This window comes from Acinonyx jubatus, chromosome D1, assembly GCF_027475565.1.
Source record: "Acinonyx jubatus isolate Ajub_Pintada_27869175 chromosome D1, VMU_Ajub_asm_v1.0, whole genome shotgun sequence".
In the NCBI taxonomy this organism is placed as follows: Eukaryota; Metazoa; Chordata; class Mammalia; order Carnivora; family Felidae; genus Acinonyx; species Acinonyx jubatus.
The window spans coordinates 32,778,568-32,801,820 of NC_069390.1; the positions used below are offsets into that span (position 1 = coordinate 32,778,568).

The 23,253-nt window shown below is 42.2% G+C and overlaps 1 protein-coding gene across 2 annotated transcripts in view; it reads left to right on the top strand.

Annotated features, from left to right (window-relative positions):
* The first annotated feature begins 10,147 nt into the window (after positions 1-10,147).
* Positions 10,148-23,253, top strand: part of LGR4 (leucine rich repeat containing G protein-coupled receptor 4) — a 101,950-nt gene continuing 88,844 nt past the window's right edge. For both annotated transcript variants that reach the window (XM_027072961.2, XM_053203359.1), the window contains exon 1: positions 10,148-10,830. In XM_027072961.2, coding sequence (XP_026928762.1) covers positions 10,646-10,830 — 185 coding nt within the window. In that variant the 5' untranslated portion in view covers positions 10,148-10,645. The remainder of the gene's footprint in view (positions 10,831-23,253) is intronic.

The following is a 23,253-nucleotide window of genomic DNA, read 5'->3' on the forward strand; positions in this document are numbered from 1 at the left end:
TCGAAGTGGTTTTGACTAAAAGAGAATGAGATTCCTCACCTTTGAGGGTGAGGGGAATGCTGAGTTCTTTGTTTTCTGTATTTGAAACACTTCCTTAGACTCATATGCAGCTGTTATTGAGCTTGTATATCCAAATGGCCACCTGGCCTTAACTGGCCCCTCCAAACTTCGCTTTTTCCTTAGTTTCAGCTTTCCAGTTGTTACCTGGCTGCATCTTTCTCAATTGAAGGACTTTGTAGGAGTTGGCAGTGGCAGGAGAAGATTTAGCACTGAGGAGAGACTTTGTGCACCAGCCCTTGCTCCAAGTGGAATGTGAAGAGAATTTGCCCTTGGCCTGCGGTATTTCACCCTGTGAAGATTTGTGCTGGCTTCCTTAATGTCTATGTGCCTGATACGAAGCATAAATTCAGCCAGAACCCATTGTGTTGCTCTCTCCTGAAAACTCTTTACTGTGCTTGGGACAGACTCTAAAAATTTTGCCATTATTGAAAAGGTTCTGCATAATCCATTCCCTACTTCCTCTCAAGCCTCATCTCATCCCACTGCTCCACTTGCTGTACCCCACACCAAATACCCCTTGCTGGAAGGTTCTCCCTCTGGCTCTCCCACTTGCTACTGCTCCTCACTCGGGTGTACACTGAAGCCACCACCTCTGTTGAGGCTTCTGTTCACTCCATCTAAAGATAGGTTCCTCATCCTCTGTTAATACAGCCACACCTTGTTTATATTATGCACTTAATTTTGTTTCTCCCATTAGAATTTAAGTCCCCTGACAGCAAGAAGGATCACAACTGCGTCTTTACATTTGTACCGCTATCACGTAGCACGGTGATTTGTTCTACCTTGTTGAATTAGCTTACTTTCCGCAATTCCACAGGTGGATCAAGAACTTACACTGGAACTATATAAAAGCAACGGTTTGCCAGCTGATCTTGATGTTAAAACAAATAGTCCAGGAAGGACCAAGATACTAAAGGGATAGTATCTTCATCAATCTTTTATTACCTCAGTCCATTTAACATGCTGGGTCCCATTTGTGGAGGACAACAAATGTTTACTCCTCTATCTTCACTCTTCATGTGTCTCCAAACATGAGCAGCCTTTCCACTCGCTGCTCCCTCTGCTTGGAATCTCCTTTACCCTCCACTGATACGTATTTGTCTATTTTGTCAGCTCCCTCTCTCCCTGACATCATAAATAACTTGAGGGCAGGCAGGACTTTGTTTTGTTCACTACTGTATATCCAGAGGTGAGAACAGTGTCTAGCATATAGCAGACAATGTTGAGAGAAAAAAAAATGGAAGAATGCTATTTTAGCAAGTGAGGACAGGAAAGGTCTCTGAGGAGATGACATTTGAAGAGAAACCTGAATGGTGTGAACAGCAGGCCACCCCTGTGACTATCTGGGGAGGTGGATTTTTGACAGAGCCCAATAAATAGTATCTCTCTTCCCCACTATGGTTCTGAATATGGCGGGAAGTAAAACAAATGAGTTGGCAATTGGGGACCAAAATGTCCCCTTTATTAATTTTCCATACTACAAATGTTATTGAATGTCTGCCACATGCCAATCATGTTCTAGGGGACAGGGATACAGAGAACAAAATGAAGCCCTTGTTTCATGGAGCTTCCTTTCTATTAGAGACTGGGCAGGTACACACATCTTAATCTTGAGAAACAAGTATGCTTCCTCAAGTTAGCCAGACTGACCCACCTAGTCTGGACCATGACTCAGTTCTCATCTTTCCATCCTGCAGTGGCAGAGTCTGCTCACTCCCTAGATGGATATGGGCCGAGCCAAGATATAAATGCGGCTGCTTCCCAGATGACAAACCGATCCTCACTCCATCTCCCATAGAGTGGGTGCTTCCATAAGTAGAAGCAGAAGGAGCCACTGAGATTTAAGACCTAGAAAGTGTGGTATCCCCAGAGCAAAATAGAATCATGAACATAGAAATAATTTTATGAGAAGAATGGTTGGAAACAAAATTTTTAAATTTTTAAAAATTGGCAAAATAGGAATTTTATTATAACTATTTTCATTTTAAAACTTATTAAGGAGGGAAGGGGTCAACAGCACACACACACACCTTTCCCACCTCCCTCTTTCTGTAAATGCATAGAACCTCAAGGGTTAATTACTGTAGATGATCTTTTTCTCCTACCTTTTTATATTTTGCCACAAGATGGCACCAAAGTGCTGTTGTTTCTATTTTAGAAATTTCTAGCAGTTCTTGCTAAAGATCAAGCCAAAGACATAAAAATGTATCTGATCTGGCTCTCGGGTTGGGGAACAGGTGGAAAAATGAGAAGACCAGCACCCCTAGAGAGGGCATGGAGACTCCACGCCCTTTCTCCATATGGTGCCCTCTGCATGCCTTCTGTCTGGCTGTTCCTGAGTTCTGTAATCTAGCCCGGCCTAAGCACTCCCCTTGCTGAGGTCTTCTGCCTCCAGACCACCCCGATGTTTTTCCTTGTGACCCTGTGTGTCGTGCGATAACTCCCTCTCTGGAACCTAACTGCTGTTGTAGCCATGTGATTGCCTGAGGATGAAGCCAATACTGAAAAGAGCACAGAGAAGAAATGGAAAGAACCTCAGGTACTTGATGACATCGCTGAGTGGCTAAATCAACCTGCCCTGAGGCCCTGACCTCTCTGCAGACTTTGTGCAGTGAGATAATAACCTCTTTTATTGTTTTGGGGGGGGGGGGGAATGTACCTAATCTTTTCTTTTAAATTCAAAATTAATATTTAAATGTATTTCATAAAATGTAAAGCTTTGTAAATGTGGAAACTCTTTCCAACACACCCTAAAAGAAAACAAAACAAACCTATGCAAATTACCAAATTATACAAATATCTACCCTACCATTCAGTATATACGTTGCCAGGGATTGTGTGGACGGAGGATTCATTTAGTATTACTTTAGGGCTTCTACTAAGTATGAACAACTGTAGTTGACTGGAAATTATCTTTGGCTTTCTGCCTCTTGGTTATCTTCACCCGAGCCCAAACAGGATGTTTGATCAAGAGAAAAGTCCTTTCATAGAGGACATGGCACGTTCCTTAAATAAACCAACGACCATCTGAGGCATTGAGATTATCTTGCTTTGTCTGATACTAAATTTATGAAAAATTTTCTCTTTTCTATAAAAATTAAAAACACTAATTAAACCAATTCTAGAGTGGAAAGAGGAATTGACCTAGATATTAGTTCTAGATGTGCCACTTACTACATATGGCTAATTTAGCTGTCCTCTGTGGGTCTGATTTCTCACTGTTAACTGAGGGGATTTAACATATGCTCTCCAAATTTCTTTCTGTTTCTGACTATTTTAAAGTATCAAGGAGAAAGAGTTTGTCTCCACAGTCGATGGGACTTTCTAACAGCCCGAACTGCTCAAAGATGGACTCAGCTACCAGTGAGGATGTAAATATACTAACCCTTGATGTATCCAAGAGTCACAGGCATGTGTTACACATTCTTCAGCTTCAGGCAGGTGATTGCCTTCGGGTCCTTTCTAATCCTAAATTTTCTAAATTCCATAAATTAAATTGGATTGGAAGCTGCTTGAAGGGTGGGACCCCCTGTCATACCTTATTTTGTGAGGTTGCCAGGAAACATACCTCTGACTGTAGGGAGGCTAACTGACTGACAGTCCTACTGGAATATCCTTTACCACATTTTTCCCAGGCTGGACCTAGTCAGTGACTGAGTACAACAGCAAAGGCACTAAGGCAAGTGTGCTCAGGAGACATGGGACTCTTCTAATGGTGATTTTCTCTTGGGGGTCTCCCCATTGGTCTTGCCAAACCTTGGAAGAACGCTACTTTTGTCCAAGACTCACCCAGTCTCTTGTCCTTCCTTCTCTCCTGACCTGGAGTCAAACCTGCATCTCAGTTTCATGGCTTTAAATATCTCCCTCCGTCTCCTCCCCCGTTTTCCCTCGGAAACATTTCCCCTAATAAATCTCTTGTGTGAGCAATCCTGTTATCGGTGTTTGCTTCTCAAAGGATCCAAACTTGCACAGTCTCCTAGCAGAGAGTCATAAATTTGGGTGGAGTCTACATCAGAATCGGGAACTTTTTAAATCTTGAGAATCCAGGGCCTCATCCCAGACCTATGATAGAAGAATCAGTGGAGGTGGAATTTCTATTTTTAAAATCTTCCCCAGGTGATTTACATGTAGACTGACATGCATTAATCTCACCTTTTTGTTCCCTAGCAGGGTAGATTCTGAGGGGTAGGTACATGGTAAAAATTCCTTGAAAAAAAAATCCAGAAAATGTTGAAAAGCTTGACAAGTTTGTGCTATTTTGGTATAAAAGGAGCAAACTGGCAAAGTTACTATGTTTCTTTATCACCTCCAGGTCCTCCATTTGTTCTTTCATATTGCAAAATTTTTAAACTTTCCTCATTGTGTTCTACGAACTGAATTTGTATGTTTCAACACTAACATGAGACCAAAAAAAAAAAAGAAAGAGAGAGAGAGTTTAGTAAATAGTACCAGATTTTGCCAACCAGACTCCAAGAAGAGCATTTTTGACATCACCCTAACTTTCAACACTGTTGATCTAGTTTCTGTGGTTTTCTTTGCTCCTTTCTCAGGTAATCTTGACAATTATAGATGGTTGGTAGTTTGCCTGTGTTTTTAAAAGCATTGCCTCTGATTTTTTTTTTTATTTCAAAAAAGTTTTTAAAATCATTTTCAAAACCCCTAGGATTGTTAAAGTTTTCACCGCGACTGCCACTCCTTATTTTGAAGACAGTCATGGTAACCATCACTAGACAAAAAGAAAGGTTTTGAAATTACCTAGGAGGTGTTTAATAGTGTCTTTCTTGATACACAATATTAGGGGTCCAGGTCAGGAAAAAAAGAAACTACAGAATATGATACCTTCTCTCTCTGTCTACCCATAGCTTGTCTTTGAGTCTGAATTCTCTTATGGCCGTCTTCTCTAGATCTTTTTTAAGTTTATTTATTTATTTTGAGAGAAAGAGAAAGCATGAATTGGGGAGGGGCAGAGAAAGAGAAAGAGAGAGAATCCCAAGCAGGCTCTGCACTGTGAATACAGAGCCTGATGTGGGGCTTAAACTCATGAACCACGAGATCATGACCAGAGCCAAAGTCAGGCAGTTAACCAACTGAGCCACCAGGTGCCCCTTTCTCTAGGTTTCTTTTCAAATACATTCATGCAGACAAAGAAAAGCTTCCCAGGCTATGTCAGGGTCCATAGCAGAGCTACCCCCAAGTTCTGGTCTTCTGTAAGCACGTTTTATGGGACGCAGACATGTTGCATGAAGTTCTTTGAAATATTGTTTCATGCTAGAGTCTTCTTAAAACGTTCAAAGTTTTATCTGGAATTCTGAGAGAGTAAAAAGGAACCCAATTCTGTGACTGAACTTTGTGTTAATTCTTTGGTCTGAACAAATTCTCAGTGTGACTAGGAGATAATCTTTCTGGATTTCTATTCTGTTTTTTTGTTTTTTTTTTTTTTACTTTTACTTTTCTATCTGTTGCATTGTCTGGCTTCTGTCATGTGTATTTACCTTTGCCTAGTTGTGTTCCTCTTTGTAGTTTATGCGCTTAGGCCTTGGGATCCACGTGTGGTTCTGTCATTCAGAAATTGTTCCCTTGAGGGTCATTCACCTCTTGGGTTAGATTTGAAAGGGAAATTCAGGATAAGCAAATTAGATTTAGAAAGGATTGGGCATGGATAAGAAAACATTTCTGATATTTATTGAAATGTTTTGAAATTTGGGATCAATATGGGTCTTCAGAACTACCAGAAAGGACCTCTGACCCCAGGATATGCAACCAGGCCAAGAAACTAAGAACTCTTTGGCGATCTCCTGAAAAGGGGTGACTTCCAGAATGGCCATCAGTCAGTCACACGGGAAGCCTTATGCCGGTCCTCACATCCCAAGATCTATCAGTTCTGCACATGTGGCAGTAGAGGAAAGGGGGTCAGAAGCCCACATTTGGTCACAAGTGCAACTTAAAAGGATGTTTTTAATTTGTCAACAATTTTACATTGTTGTTTCTGTGCTTCAAAATGATTGCTATTTTAAATTATCCCTAAAAACTAGGTCCTGTGCACAAGAGGAAGGACCACTCTAGGGACCTTGAAACACAGAAGAAAAGGACAAGTGGGGTGAAAGCACCTATTTGAGACCAAGGTAGAAAGATTGTAAGCCTCTGAGCCAGTGTGGGAGCTCCTCCATCCTAAGGCCCCAGATGCAAATGTGGAAGAATCAGAGCATAGAAACAATAGCATTTATCTTGAGGATTCAAACTGGATACATACCAGATACCTGATGGGTGTGATATGTTTTCTTTATCCCCTGAATTGCTCACAGTTTGAAATGTTCATATATGTATACACACATAAAGATACCCATTTATATGTTTGTGTGTATATATAAACACATATATATATATTTAATATACATATTCAGCTTCTAACTTTGAGTGGTGGTTTGGCACCCTTGCTTTTATAAAGTCGGTAGCTATTTTTCATCAGTCATGTGATTGTCTTAGGTCAAAAATATTTGGGGTGCCTTTTGGATGGAGAATTAGATAAACCCTAAGTGCCCCAGGACTCTTTCTGGCATTCATTCCAGAAAGAGGGTCATTTTTTTGCCTTGCAATTTGTTCTTTTTAGCTCATTCTGCAATAAAATCATCAGCACGAGCTCACTCCAGAGACCAGAAATTATAAAGTGCTTGATCTCAACTTGCAAGAAAAGATGGTCACCTTTGAGGTATGTCCCTGTGAATTTTACATAATCCTACAAATGGTTTTCAAAAATAATCTGATCTCAATAAGGGATTAGCACCTATAAAACAGGGCTGGTAAACTATGGCCAATGGGCCAGAACTAGTCCAACATCTATTTTTTCCCAAAAAGTTTTATTGGAACACAGCTATGTCTATTTGTTTATGTATTATTTATGGTGACTTTTATGCTACAATGACAGAGTTGAATAACTGTGACAGAGACCATATGGCTGACAAAGCCCAAAGTGTTTACTATCTGGCCCTAAACAATAAAAGCAGATACGAAGGACCCAATAGAAAACAAACAGGCAAAGGAAATGAATAGGCAATGTACTGAAGAACACACTGGAACATTCAATAAATGCACGAAAAGATGCAGCTGTAATCAGGGGAATTCAAATTTAAAGTACACTGAGATTGCATTTCATATGCATCAGATCTGCAAATATTTAAGTCTTACAACATCAGGTGTTGGTAGGATATAGAGTAATGGGAATTTTTATTCTCTGCTGCCAGAAGCACAGGTAGGTACGATCATGTTTGAAAGCAATTTGACAACATCCGATAATGGTGAGTGCATATAATCCACCCCTACACACACACACACATGCACACACATACAAAGGAAATGCATATTGGAGAAACTCTTGCAGGTATGAACAAAGGATACAAGAATATTCATGGTAGCGTTGTTAGAAAAAATAGAAATAAGCTTGATATTAACAATAGAATAGATATATACTGAGTACATTCTTTAAACGGAACACTGTATAGTAATAAAAATGAACTCATAATAGCCACATATTTCATAAAGATCACAGGCTGCATGAAAAAAAGCAAGTTGTACAGGAGTACAGAATGATATTATTTATATTTGCAAAACAATGCTATATGTTATTTAGGGATACACACATAAGAAAAGTATGAAAATGCTGAAAATATTCATGGGAATTAACTACAAAGTTTAGGAAAGTAGCTGACTTCTCAGGTGGAAAAAGATTGGAGAGAGATACAAAGGGAGCTTTGAATACATTTGTAACATTTTGTTTCTGTTTGTCTTTAATATTTATTTTAATGTTTGTTTGTTTATTTATTTATTTTGAGAGAGAGAATGTGCAAGCAGGGGAGGGGCAGATAGAGAGGGGTACAGAGGATCTGAGATGGGCCCTGTGCTGACAGCAGACAACCTGATGTGGGGCTTGAACTCACGAAGCAGAGTGACCTGAGCCAAAGTCAGATGCTTAACCAACTGAGCCACCCAGGTGCCCCATGTAAGATTTTGTTTCTTAAGCTGATTGCTGTGAATTCTGATTTTTGTTCTTTTTGTAAATTAGAAGTAATTCACAAAAAAAATGAAATTCAGTCATTATAGCATTATGGCGGAATCCCCACAATCTCCCTGTTTTTATTTCTGTAATGGGGCACCTTTGCCCAGCAGGCAGAGCCTCTGTATACCCTTATACAGTCTCCATATTTGGGCAAAAATCAATCAATCAATCAATCAGTATAATATACAATTCTCATTTTAAAGCAGCAAAAGAAAGTGAAATCTTGGCAAGAAAAATTCTGTCATCTTTCCATGTTGTTATAAAAGAGCAATCTTGGGGCGCCTGGGTGGCTCAGTCAGTTGAGTGTCCTACTTCGGCTCAGGTCATAATCTCACGGTTCGTGAGTTCGAGCCCCGCGTCAGGCTCTGTGCTGACAGCTCAGAGCCTGGAGCCTGCTTCGGATTCTGTGTCTCCCAATCTCTCTGCCCCTAACCCACTCTCATTCTGTCTCTGTCTCTCTCAAAAATAAATATAAATAAATAAATAAATAAATAAATAAATAAATAAATAAATAAAAGAGCGATCTTAAGAGAATCAACTAAAGAAACCAAATTTACAATTTTGCCTCACTTCACTTGCTCCTGAGAGCTGCTAGAAAATAATGGAAATGATTTAGACAATGGGCACCAATTTAGGGAAGGCTCCAAGGGCATCAGACAAGGACACAGGAGCCCAGGTTGTTCTGTGATGATCTTAGGCAGAGTACAATACCAGAGAGCTTCAGATTTCTTATCTATAAAACCAGAGGGTTGTCCATCTGTCTTTACGTTCTCTTTCAGACCCACAATTAGAGGAAATACGTCATTCCTAAAATCTTGAAGTCAAGGCATGTTTATATTTATTGACTTTCTAGCATATAAATAAATTTATTGTATATTAGTCGCGTGTCCAACTGGGCATTATTTTTTAAAAATAAACTCTCAAATGCAAAGATGATAGCAAGGTTTCATTTTAAACTTCTTAGGTCCGTTATCAATTTATTTCCATTTTCCTTAATTTTACTTAGGTGACATGAACGGTAAACTATAAACTAGTGGCATTTTAAACCCTGTCTGCCTTTAAGTATTCATGAAAAAGGTCTCTAATGTAGAGTAAAATAACTTGAAGGCATAGTGGAAAGTAAGAAAGGAGGTGCCCACAAAGCAGAATTTGATGCAAATAATGATTCTATGGGGTCTATTAAGCCACAAAAGTCTACAAGAGAAAGGAATGCTGATAATTACCTGACACCAAAATTGCTGCTGGCTTCTCAGTGGTAGTCATCTAGCACTCAAATGTTTTCTTGTCTGGAGAAAGTGTCCCGTGTTCAGAAACATCACCTCTTTTGCCCCTTGCAAGATTCCTGGGTTTTAGGATTTTACAGTACGTGAGAAAACAGTCTGAATCGAGATCACCAAAACTTTGTAACGTCGCGGGTTAACCGCTCACATGTAGCCTCCCATACTAACGTGCATATCAACACAGGTATAAAGATCTCAGGTGAAGTGACAGGCTTGTGGGGGTACACCGCTTTAATTCAATACATAGCTAACACTTAACTCTGTCAGATTAAGGGGGGCTTGCTCCCTGCTCTTCAAAATCTTTTTTCTATTTCCACAGCTCCCAAAGTCCTCACCCTTTGGGAACAGTGGAGAGTCATTTGAAACTTAACTGAACGCTGGAGGCAAGTTCTAGTTTTCAGGTCGTCCAATTTAGGAGATCCAGTTTCTGCAGAGGGAAGAAGACGGGTGGGGGAGGGAAAAAAACAGTCTACATATTCAGATCCTTCTACCTTCCATTCACGACCTGCCACACACATCTGGCCAAACCAGGGATTTTTGCCTTGAACCACCACCACCACCACCACCACCACCACCACCTTGTCACTCACGCCCGATAAACACGCCCCTCTGGTCCTACTCTTGGCCTGTGGCGGCTCCCCTCCTTGCATAATAATGAGCTCGAGACCTCCGCGGGCCAATGGCGCTCCGGGAGAAGGGTTAGTTTTGCATGTACCTAAGTGATTTGCATAACCCAGCGGCTGGGGGCTTGGGAACCCGAGCGTGCAACCCTAGAAGGGAAAAGGACGGGAGGAGATTGAGCCGCGGCGGCGAGAGAGCGAGCAGGAGCCTGGGTGTTTGTACGAGAGCCGGGCGGGGGCTGGGGCGAGGGGCCGGCATGGCTGAAGGCTGCGCTCCGCAACCTTGAAGAGCGGCTGCGGCGGGAGGCCGGGGACGGGGCGGCGGGTACGATGGCAGAGCGCGGCCCCCGCAGCTGCGCACGGCCGGGCCGGCTGGCCTGAGCCGCCGGACGAGCGGGGCTGCCTCTGCGCTTCCATGGAGCAGCGGGAAGGGCGAAACTCCGGAGCGCCGCGTCCCTGCGCTGCTGCCGCGGACTGTTGAAGGGGCCCAGCCCGCGCGACCGCCGAGAGGGGAGAGCCCCCGCCCCAGCCCGCAGGCCGGCCGCCCCGGGGCGGCGGGGGGCGTCGGAGGGCAGCGGAGGCGCGCCGAGCGAGCCGCGCCGCGGGAGAGGCCGGCGCAGGAGGCGGCCGCAGCAATGCCGGGCCCGCTGGGGCTACTCTGCTTCCTCGCCCTGGGGCTGCGCTGCTCGGCCGAGCCCAGCGGCGCGGCGCCGCCTCTCTGCGCGGCGCCCTGCAGCTGCGACGGCGACCGTCGGGTGGACTGCTCCGGGAAGGGGCTGACGGCCGTGCCCGAGGGGCTCAGCGCCTTCACCCAAGCGCTGTGAGTGCCGGGGTCCGGGTGCCGGGGAGGGGGGCAGACGGCTGCTGGGGGGGGGGGGCGGAGCCGGTGTCAATCCCACCCCACCCACCCACAAGCGTCCCGAGGACTGGGGCGCGGGTCACCTGTGTGTGGGGTGCTGGGCACCCACTCCTGCACGGCGGGCTTTACAAACTGTGCCAGCCCGGGTCCGAGCCGCGAGTGGCTCTTTTCCCCAGACTTTTAGGGCACAGTCACCGCCCCCCCCCTCCCAAGTGCATCTGGGGCCAAGCCGGAGGGTGGAATCTGGAAACGCTTGCCCCTGTCAGCCTTTTCAGGAGACCTTCCCTTCTCACGCGGGGCCCCGCTCAGCTGGCGACAGCTTCGCAACGGGCAGGCTGAGGGCGCCTAGAACTTGGCCTGAGTCTGCAGACCTAGGCACGCTTCGTGGGGGAAACACCTGGAGCCTTCAGGGTTCCAGCATGAGGGGAGAAGACACACCTGTGCCAATGTACAGGGCGAATCCCCTTCCAGTTTGGCCTCATCCAGGTAGAGCGACTTGGCACCTCGGTCCAGTTCCGCTCTGGACTCACCGACTAACGCCCAGGGTTCCGGAGCGCGCGGGGGAACCGGGTAAAAACAAGACAGGAGGAGGGGGAGGAAACTGCAGGTTTCTTTTGGTGAAAATACTCTCCTTACCCAACTAGGCCTTTTAAAGAAGGAATGCTGACCTGAAGTACAGGCTGTTGAAAGAAAATCAAAGTTCCGGAGCATAGAATCTGCCCAACCAGAATGGAAGGCAGCAGTTTTCTCTTGTATCTTTCTTTTGAGCTGCCTGAGGCTGGGAAGGCCACTCAGATGGTTCTGACTTCTAAAATCCCCCCTCCTCAAAGGGGGACCTGAGGCTTTAGACATTCCCTTCAGAAAAGCAGAGGACTCTGAAATAGGTGTTGTAGGTGGTATTGGCAAATACCGCCAATAGAGAAAGAATAGGGTAATTGAATGCAGGGCTTGGTGTGCGCACTGGCTCTTGTGTTGTGTGGCCGGAGTGATTCAATCAAGAGCCATGAAAGAGCTGTTTGAGAGAGGACGGGATTCTGAGAGGTCCTTGGGTGAAGGGAATTTCCTTTTACCTTACGACCAAGGAAAAGGAACTCTGAGAAATAAACAATGTTATAGGAATAACTGACCGTGAAGACATCCTTGCTCTGCAGGCCAAAGCATTGCTGTGTTTCCAGGTGGGTTCAGCTTATTGCTGTCTGCCAGTGGGGTTTTATTGAGGATTGCAGTCTGTTGCCTTAAACCTGTCTCATTCTTTGCCTCCAGCTCCCCTCTTTATTTTTCCTGTGTCACGTGTTCGTTATGTATTTGAAGTCATTTTCCTCCAGTATGGTGGAGCTGAACTTTTCACTGAAAGAAATTAACTTTGCAGTGAAGAGCGGTGTGCCCACAAACAGGTACATTACACCGGCAGGTTTGCGTGGGACCCGGGAGCAGTGAGGGAAAGAAGATTGAGTAGAGGAGATAGGGCTGGTTTGCTTGGTTTTTTTTGTTTTTTTGTTTTTTGTTTTTTTCCTGTTCTCATGAAACTTAGGGAATTCATGCAGCAGAGATTCCTTACCTGAAACCTCTCAAGCCCCTCTATTCATAGAAAGCCATGTTTTTACTATTTTGACCAGTTGTAAAGACCTTGTTTAGCAGATTTCCCCAGTTTTGATGGGGAAATCTTTGTCCCATAAGGAGAGGGACTGTTTTACATTAGTGCATAAAACCACAAAGAAATGTTACATTTTTAAGAGAGCACACTGCTGTGTAGAGCATCTTCCCTTAGAACTCACTGGAGGTGGTGAAATGCTCTCTTCTCGACGTGGAGCCTTTACAGAACTTACTGTTCAAGGCATGGGAAACAAAAATCATTGGCACCTGTCCCCATTAGATCGTCTAAACTAGCACCATCATGGCACTTCCTGAGCTGCTGTGGTGAGCAAATGTGTAACATTTTCCTCTTCCACTTGTGACCTATAGCCAGAGTATACAGATAACTCCTTATTTCATTCCCAGTACTCATCATTTCATCCTCAAAAGTATATGTTGTGTGAGTACCCCATTTATAGGGCATTTCAAGGGCAGTGTGTTTGCATTTTGGGAAACCAGCTAGTCCAAGTGAATCTCAAAGGCCATGTTGAGCATGGACAGGTACTGTCGGTTTGCACACTCCAATTGATTTGCAATCACCTGGGGTCTTTTCCCAAGTATGTCTGATCTGTTGTCCCACTGTAGCTTTAGTGAGCCACACGCACCAGGGGATTAGATCCATGGTCCCAAACTTTTGTTTACCTATTCCTAATTTCTGGAGCATGTACACCCATAAAATTACACAGATACAAGTTAAAAAGATGAGAAAGACTGATTAATCAGAGTGATTTTATTTTCTTCTCCTGGCTCAATGGTGTAACATCCTCCCCTCTGCCGGGGGGAATGAATGCATCCCACGTTGGAGACCCTGGGCTGACAAAGAGCAGAGCTTTTATTTTACTCGGCTTGGAGTCCACAGAGCCTGGTACACAGCAGGCACTTAAAAATGTTGCAGTGATTAGAGAGGAACTTAACGCCACACTGAGGGAAGAGTCGGGGCTTGGGATTCAGACATCATTCCCACACAAGATTGCCAAATTCAGCATTCTCAGCATTTAGTCTTTTGTCCAGATTTGAGGAGGCCCCAGAGAGAGGATACCTGCGTCTTCTCCTTCAGGCTCGTTTAAACTTGTTCAGTCCAACAGTGTCTATTTCCTGCTGAAAGCTGCTTTATCCGAGTCTGGGGGCAGAGTCAGACATAATCTCAGTATTGTTGATGGGATTCCTGTGTTCACACTATTTGCTCCACCTGTAGTGATTATTTATGTTTTGCAATAGCAGTTCTCAATCCTGTGTCACAATGCACTGGCTTGTCACAATTCACCCCGCGGTGTTTTGAGGGAAGTAACCTTACTAGTATTAAAATTCCAAAGTTTATTTTATCAGAGGGATTCAAGGCTATTCCTATATTAATGGTAATAGGTCACTCTGAATCACCGACACTCCCAGAATCTAGACTGTGGGGAGAGAGGGGTGAAATCACCGAGGTGGTGGGGAGGGGTTTGCATATGTGTGTCCTCTGGTTTATGTGTGGTTACCTTGACGTCTGGAAGCCGTAGAACCAGAGCATAGGTTTCCACATCCTAGATTATGTCTGGTGACCAGTTTTAAGACCACACAGGCTGTTTGCGTGGCTTTGATCCCTTGGTTCGTCCTTACCATGCCACTAAATATTATGTGGCCTTGGGCAAGTCATTCTCCCTTCTTTTCTTTTCTTTTTTATTTAGTAACCATTTCCTCATCTGAAAACATGAAATAATTGGATTCACTAGATTACATCTAAGGCTGCTTGTAGCTCCCAGAAGTTCTAATTTATAATTCTCACATAATTTTAGGATGGCAAGCTGTCGATAATGTTATGATCCTCTCATAAAAGATCCCAGGAGCAGCAGGATTTTGTTCTATGTGAAGTTGCTCAAGCCTCTTCATTACCACTCACTTGGAGGAGGAGTTCTTTGTGTTTAGAAGTGTGTGTTAGGAAATTTGCCATGGAGACTTGCTGCAGAATGCATGACTGGCTAAGGCGCTTTGCTAGGGTAGAATAGCCTTGCTTGTTTCCTGTGGGTATGGCTTAACACTTGGAAAATAAAATCATTCGGTTTCAGTAATTTGGATACTGTACAAAAAGTTACTCAACGTCCTCACTTCCATATAATTAGTCATAATCTCTCCAACCTTCCCAGTGTGTGTACCCTGTACGTTGGGCAGGTTATCGAGCTTTCTGTACAGAATTCATGGTTACTGGAGAGGCTTTGAAGTGTTTTTAAAAATAACCTGTTGCTTTTTTTTCTGTTGGAAGCATCATCTCAGATTCTTCCTTAAGATGTGCTTTTTTTTTTTCACTATGTGCTTTTTTTTTTTTCACTACATCAAATACGTTTCTTCTTTTAATAGTATCACTTGAAAGTATTTTCTTATGCTTCCTCCGATGTCTACTGTATTCTCAGGCAGGTCAGTCATTAGTGGTAAATATTTGTATCTTTCTTGATGGTAGAGTTTTGATATCCCTCGATACCTGAATTATTTTAATGTTAGTTTGTGTGGTGGGTCTTTCTAGAGATGTATTATTATCTTGTACAATTGAACTTTCTGCTAAATGAGGCCAACACATGAACATCTTGAAGTATAGATCCTTTATTTTTACAAACTAATGAACTACTGGGTTCTCTTTAAATACAAGAGAAGAAAGAGCATTCTGCTGGGCATATGGAGAGCCATTTCCAGACCTGCCTGCAAATCACACAAGTGACCTTGAGCTCGTGACATGCTTAACCCCTCAGGGCCTTGGTTTCTTCACCTGTAGAACAAGAAAATAAACAACTCTTAACTGCCAAGAGTTTTCTTTCTCTTGAATTTGATTATTATTCTTTATACATTTCTTGCATCCTGTCTGTTAAGGGAAGTATATGGTCTAAATCATGGAATCTCTCACCCACCCAGGAAGCTTCTGCATTTGTCCCAACTCTCTTGGCATATTTCCATTGAATGGGGAATTCACTGCCTTCTGGAGGCAACAATGTGCTGGGTGTGGTCTGAACAATACCTAGGACTTGAACGCTAATTCTCATTGGGAGCCCCTAAAGGTTTTGCAGTAACCACTAATGTTTTATGATTTCTAGCCGAACCAAATGCTAGTGACAGTTATGGTATCAAGCATTTAAAGTCCAGGCACTTGGCTCTCAACATTAGAATTGTAAGGTAACATTTGACAACTTAATCTCTTAGGGAAGATCAAAGTTTTGTACTGGTAGGTGGATCCAGGCAAGTTTAGGCATTTTCTTGGCCTCTGTCAGTTATATCTCAAATTCTTATTTTAGTCATCTTTATAATAGCAAAAGTACTGACAGCCTGCAAGTTTGGAGTTTGGTTTCTGGTCTCCCTGTTTGCACCTATCCCTTCGTTCCCATTTTTCTGATCAGTAAATAGTGGATTTTGGATTAGATGATGGCACAGATCTCTGACTGCTTTGAATTTCTCTGAACCTGTGTCAACTATTAGGCAAGTAAAGTTCTAGGAATCCTTTAGTGATTCATTGAATTTTTTCTAAGACTGTCTCTCACTTTTTCTCTATAAAAAAGATATAAATTTCCATAAAAGTACAATGTCTGTTGGTATACCTGGGTTAAAAGTTAAACCCTGCCAGATGTGCCTTTCACTCTGAAAAATGTAACTAATATAACTCAGAGTGTTCTTGATAAGATAGCTTTGCTCTTTTAATTTTTCAAGCTCGATCTCAAGGTTTTGGCTTTAGAAGGGTGTTATCCAGCTTGCCTTTAGCTGTCTTGGTCAGCCTTCAAGCTTTTGACAATGCTAACAGCTTTTCACATATATAAAGAATATGGATAACTCTTTCCTTTTTGCCCCCAACGTTGTTCAGTGAGCTGCAGGGTTTTTTTTAGAGCTTCACTAAGATGATAAAATCCTCTATTTTTAAGTCCTGCCAGGGAAGAATAAAATGCTAGGGCATTTAGCAAGTTAGTACTCTTACCCAAATGGCTAATTTGTCTGCTTTTCTAGGCATTTATTTTGTGTTTAAGTACTTGATGGTCACACTGTAGGCCAGGTAGCAGCCCTATGGTCTGAAGCTGGGTGAGTTCCAAACTGAGTTTAGAAATCAGGCTTAGCAAGAGACAGATCGTGATTTTATAGTTCATAGACATTTAATAACCTCAATTTCTAAAGACTTTAGCAAGTTTGTACTCCAGTCCCCCTTTTAAATGGCAAGGTATAATTATGTGGTCGTCTACTCTGGATTTACCCACCCATAGACAAGTATTTGTTGTTAAACAGTGTAGATGCCCGGCACTCTGTTTAGCACGGTCCTTCCAGTGTAATGAAGTCAAAATTCTGAAAGTTTGGAGTGGTTGTTTTCAGTCTCTAAAGCGTGTTTTGATACCATTACATCTCTTAATTGTCAAAAGCACTCACCCTCGGCACTGAGTCGACAGCAAGATTTGGCATTGGGTGTCTCTTTTTTTAGATGCAGGTGATTGAGGTTCAGGAATGCCCTTCTAAGAGTCCATGTCCAAGAAATGAACGTCTTTGAAAAATATTTTTTTCTGGGGGCGCCTGGGTGGCTCAGTTGATTGAGCGCCCAACTTCAGTTCAGGTCACGATCCATTGGTTTATGAGTTCGAGCCCCACATCGGCTCTGTGCTGACAGCTCAGAGTCTGGAGCCTGCTTCGGATCTTTGTCTCCCTCTCTCTCTGTCCCTAACCCACTTGCATTCTGTCTCTGTCTCTCTTAAAAATAAATAAACGTTAAAAAAAATTAAAAAAAATATTTTTCTGGTTCTCCTAGCGTTACTGTACTGAAAGACCTTATGGGGAAGGCATCGAACCACCCCTCTGTGGCAACATGTTGGCCCATAACAATGTAAGAATAGCCTTGTAAGGAAATGTAAACCATAGATATTTTGGGAGGCGGCTGGGCCATGTATCCCAGGCTGGTCTGATGTCTGTGCTGGTGAGAAACTTGTGGAGGAAACATATCTAATATATTTCAAGTTATTTAATGACTCTTTACCCTTCATATTTAATTTGTTTTTACATATTCAGAATCAAGACAAGTAAAAGGTTGTGGAAGCCCCATTGGCTAGTTTTTTCTTTTCCTCTATTTTGACAATAGAATGTAGCCTTTTATTTATTTTTTTTAGCAAAGTTTTAAATATAAAGTTGACCATTGAAAGAATGAAAATCTTAGTGCACCTTGACAACAAAATATTTTTTGATACTTGAATCAGATTTCAGAAGCCCATATCCAGAAAAATCATGAGTTAGAGTCTTCACGGTCCCGTACATTTTTAAGGTTTTATTTGAGGAAAATTTTCCCTCCTAAGAAGAGTGATGTAAATTTGGCTGGGAGATGATACCTTCAGCTTGGAGCTGTACTAGGCAGGGCTGAGGAATGAGTCTCACTTCTCCATTCCCCTCAGGCGGTGAAGTTCATCCAGGCAGTTTCTAGTAGGAACTGAAGACAGTAACTTAGTACAAGTGGGTGACATCAAAACATCCCTGAAGATCTTGATTGGAACAGTTTTCCCAGGAGGACGGGTGGATGTCCTCATTCTCACTCCTGTCAAGGTTCTTAGGTATAGGGGGCGTGCTTCTAAGTTGGCAGTCCTTTCTCTGAAACTCTAGAGATTGGGTGGTGCTGTTGATTAAATTCTGGGTTTCCCCTATTTTCCTAAGGGAAAATGCTAAGAGGCTCTTGGAGAAACTACATGGATCATAGGAGAAGGGCTCAGCAGATGAGATTTTTCCAGGAGGGAAGAGACCTGTGGTGGCCACTCTGTTTTATGTTGTCCCCCTTCCTGTGTGGTGGAAGCCATATCAGCTGCTTTCCTGTGGGAGAATTCTCCAGAGAAGGAGAGCACGAGCTCTTGAATGATTTACACCTTAGGAACTCTGTTTTAAGGTCTACAGACTCTTGGGGCGCCTGGCTGGCTCACTCGGTAGACCATGCGACTTTTGATCTCAGAGTTGTGAGTTCAAGCCCTACTTTGGGCATAGAATTTACTGTTTAAAAAAAAAATCTACTGACTCTTTGGAGTTGGGGGGTGAGAAAAAACATCAACTAACCTTTAGGGTTCTTACTGTTCTAGAAGACTTTCCAAACACTCTTCTGTTTTAGGCACTAGATCCACCTAGTCTTGGCATATTCCAAAGTGATAACTGCCCTTTAGTTCTCTTCAAACTTTCCTTATCTCACATAAATTGAAGCACAGACAGAATGTGTATACAATATGATCAGAATTAATTAGGAGATTTTAAGTGAATTTAATACACTTCAAATATTTTCGTATCATGTTTTAAAAAAAACACACATTATGGGTTTACTGATATTTAGCAGTTTATAATAATCAGTTTTCATCCTTTCTCTGCTACTTCTGGTAGTTCATTTGATTAGTTTATTCAATTTTTATTTAATTATTTACTTTTTAAAATTTTTTTCATTTCATTCTTTTTTTTTTCTTTTTTTAAATCTTAGTATTTTCCTATCTTTGTAAGAAAGAAACTTTTCTTGTTGGCCTTCTGTTCTTTCCAAGGTCATTTTAAGTCCATGGTCACTAATCCAGCTCTTTATGTCACTATTCCAGAGTCTTCTTTTTATAGGCCTATCTTTATGAACAGGCCTTCAAAAATGACTTTGTTTTTGAGAGTATGGCACAAGGAATCATGACCTCGAGTTCCCAAATCAGTGTGGGCATGTCATGTAGCCACTTTGAATTGGCTTTTCCATCTGCAAAAAGAGGTAACTTCACTTTATCTTCGAGGGTGACATGTAGGAAACTTCAGCATGACCTGTTTGAGTGACGGCGAGGACCCGATTTGTTGTCCTTTCTTTTGGGAGTGACTAAGCCATTGCATGTGTGTGTGAATCCTATTTCTCTTGTTCTTTGAATGTATACCAGGTCCACAGGCTGTTGTAGACTTCATAAGTGAGCTATTGTGCTGATGGAAAAAATGTCTACTTATCTGGCTGATCGTTTTCATTCAAAAAACTGTAAAGATCTTGGAGAGAAAGTAGTGTATACTCTTTTGTCAAGATCTCTCTTAGGTGGTGCTACTGCCTTTCTAACAAGAAAGCCTCATTTCTGGGGTGAGGGAAGGAGTTACAGTTTCTCCTGAGGAGAGAGCTGGGGGGGGGGGGTGGAGAATCGTGTTGGCTCCCCTGGGTCTCTGTGATGCCAACAGCACTGGTCCAGTAGAAAGGTGCTGTCCTAACAGGGAACACAGTTTTTTCTCCTCACAGCCAATAGGCATGTAACCTTAGGCAGTGTCAGTGTGATCTTTAGATTCAAATTTTCTACTTCCAGACTTTGGAACACAGGATTTTCATTAAACCATGCCTAACTCTTTGGGAAGCCTCATGCCAAAGCATGCCTTCTGTAGTTTCTCAGATCATTTTCCATGTTGGGGATAGATGAGATTTACTCAGGATTGACACTTTTACTGCATTCTTTTTTCTTCATATCACGTTCTTTCTAGAAACATTCAGATGATGAGAGAACTTTTTAAGTACTTTGAAAATGGCATTTTATTGGTTATTTGGATACTTGTATATTCCTTTTTACATTTGAGATTAATGCTCGAGTTTTGTAGATAAAGAGAAGCTTATTATCTTAAAAGTAATTTTAGAGCCCATATCCATTCTTTAAGATCTTTTGCATTTCTAAAAAGTTAGATGGCATTCTTGTTAAGCAGTTAAATCATTCTCAGAAAGTTTAAAAACTTTTCTAGGTTTTGATTCAGACCTGATCTGAAAATGAATGATAAAGCCAGAGCAGCAGCTAACATACGCAGTGGCGCTCACAACCTATTTAGATTGGCTGAGTGTTCCAAATACAGTTGTGCGTTTTCTACTCGGGATCTCTTTCTTTAAAAAAAAAAAAATGTTTGGGATGTTTTTCCCATTACCATCTTGACATCTGCCTGGTTACACATGAATAGCTTGACCCAGTCCCTCAGCAGGGAGACTACCCTGGCCTTGCTTTCAATAGCCATGTCACTGACAAAGAAAACATATGGAATATTTCATTCCTGGCCTTTGCAAACAGTCTGGGGCTGTGAGGGCATGCAGCAGAAGGCTTCGTACTTCATGGTAGGTTGGCAAGTTTGTGTGCTAACCACAGGCTGTGCTGCTAGCAATCAGATGTGTTTTCCAAAGCCCTGCTACATTCTGTGGAAAAGGAATCTTGTGTTTTGGATAAATCAGTTTCTACTATCAGTTTGAATTAAGTTTGTATGACCTGATTGCATGGTGGGTTTCCGACTTAATCATATATTTCACCAAAGGAAACTTGTGTGAGTGTGTGTGTGTGTGTGTGTGTGTGTGTGTGTGTGTTCGTGCGCGTGTGTGTGTGCGTGTATATGTGTGTGTGGGCATGCAGGACATTTGGATGCTGTTCTCCCAGGTTTGATACGTGGTGGGTTTAATGGATACACACATTGGGAATGAGGATGCTTGATTCCCAATAGAACATGCCTTGAGGACTGTCTGCCTCTATGTTTATCTTCTTGTCAGTTCAAGGTCAATTGGTCATTGTCTACTAGCTAAGTACTGCTGTATTGACCTTTATAGGTTTCTCTTGCAAAGTACCAGCCTTCTACTTGGGGACTGTGTTTCAGTTCAGCTAGCATTAGCAACTTTGCTTTGTGGCATCTGAATCTACAATGTGGAGGCTTATCCGGGGGGCAGAAGCGTGGGGGGGGGGGGAGCAGGAGAGGGCCAAGAATGTGAAGAAGAGGGGTAAATCAGTTGCCTTTTTCAGGTCTTCGGTGTTAAAAGAATTTGCCCTTGGCACAACCTTGGCTGAGGTGGCATTCCAGAAGGGGAAAATACAAAAACAAAACTCTATGACATCCCAGGATGAGAAGATTCATGACTTTGGTGAAGGAGATAAAGGCATACATTTCATCAGGGTCCTTTCCAACGAAGTTACCCCAGCCTGAAATTCTAGTTTTATTGTCTCCCAGACATGTGGGCTGGTTTTGACAGGAGTTGATTTATGGAAAAGGAAATGAGCTCCTGTATTATCCCAGATATAGCCAAATATTTAAATGTATGTATACATTTTTTTTTTCCTGTAACGTATGTATACATCTTATCTAGAAGCTATTTCTGATGGTTCTTGGTGTCATCACTAAACCTTGCTGTAAAACAGTGTGCTGAGAGGAATTATTGCCTCTCACATTTTCTCATAAGTATAATTCCCTTTTTAGTTCTTGAGTATCATAGATTTCTTTTAAATTTGTTGGCTCTTGATAGGTTACATTTTTGAAAGCTTAGATTTTATGGTTCTTCACAAATGAGCCTATTTGAGGTCCTCCACTTTCTTTTAGTGCCTTCACATTTTTATCCTAAAATAACTAGTTTAATCTTGGGTGTTCCATCTTCTTTCTTCGACTGCTTAACTTTCATAGCTTTGAATTCATAAGGAAACTCCCCTCAAATCCCTCAATTCTAAAATGCACCCTTTTTTAGTGTATAGCATTGCCAGTGTTGAAGTGCATCCAGTAATGTGACTACTACCACTGTCCAGATCTAGAACATTTCTCTTTGCCTCCACCCATGCCCTTTGTAGTCCTCCCCTGTCCCTACCCCTAGTCCTTGGCAGCTGGTGAACTGTTTTCTACCTTGGTTCTCTTCTGTTGTTTTTCATTTACCAGAATGTCCTAGAAATTGAGTGAAACAGAATGTAGTCGTGTTCCTGGCTTCTTTTACTTACCATAGTGCTTTTGAGATTCTACCATATTGTTACACATGTTATTCTGTAATATTCCTTCTTATTGTTGAGGAGCAGTCCATAATGTGGATGTGCTACAATTGATTTGTCCATTTCCCAGTTGAGGAATACTTGCCTTCCTTTCAGTTTTTGGCAGTTATAAATAAAGCCAATATAATATTCTCACAGAGGTTTTGTTTGAATGTAGGTTTTCATTTCACTTTTGTAAACACCTAGGAGTGAGATCCTGTGTCATGTGGAAAGTGTAAATAAAATGTTGGTCTGGGTTTTAATGTCTTAGAGCTATAGTGAGGTTTGATATTACTAACTACTTATAGCCTCAATATATTATTAGCATGGTATATATTAGTAATAGCAAAAGCTGTTAAAAACGGATTTTGTTTAAATGCTATACTTTTTAAAGGAGTGTAATTATTGTTATTATTATTATTTTAAGTAAGCTCTATGCCCAACGTGGGGCTTGAACTCATAACCCTGAGATCAAGAGTGCCACACTCTGCCAACTTAGCCAGCCAGGCACCCCAAAAGAGAATTCTTAGCCCCCTTTTTGGCCTCTGACAGTTACTCTGATACCTCCAAGGACTTGTGGAGAAATGCTCCCAATGTGGAGCATTTTGCTTACAGGGACAAAATTTTGAATTTTTAGCGTGCCCATGTCTGGAAACTCTGATTCAAAAAAATGGAAATTTGGTGAGGAATTGCTGGGCTTACTTGTGTATCAGACATGTTACACGTGTTAACTATAATTTCCACAGTAATCATCCTAGGTCCCTGACATGGTTCACATTTCATAGCTGTGTATCTGGAGACCTGAAAAGGTTCAGTAACTTGCCCAAACGTCCCACAGGTAGCGGGTGGTAGTTTGTGAAGCTCAGGTGTTCTCTGTTTGTACCTCCTGTAGTTTACTTGGATAGTCGATAGTTTATTAGAAGAGGAGAAGGTACAATCAGAAACAAAATGGTGAGAAGCTGCAGGTTTTTACAGGGAGAGAAAAGATCAGAACCGAACATAAAGTATCCAGCAGAAGCACACAGACATCTACGTGTATGTGCACACGATCGGA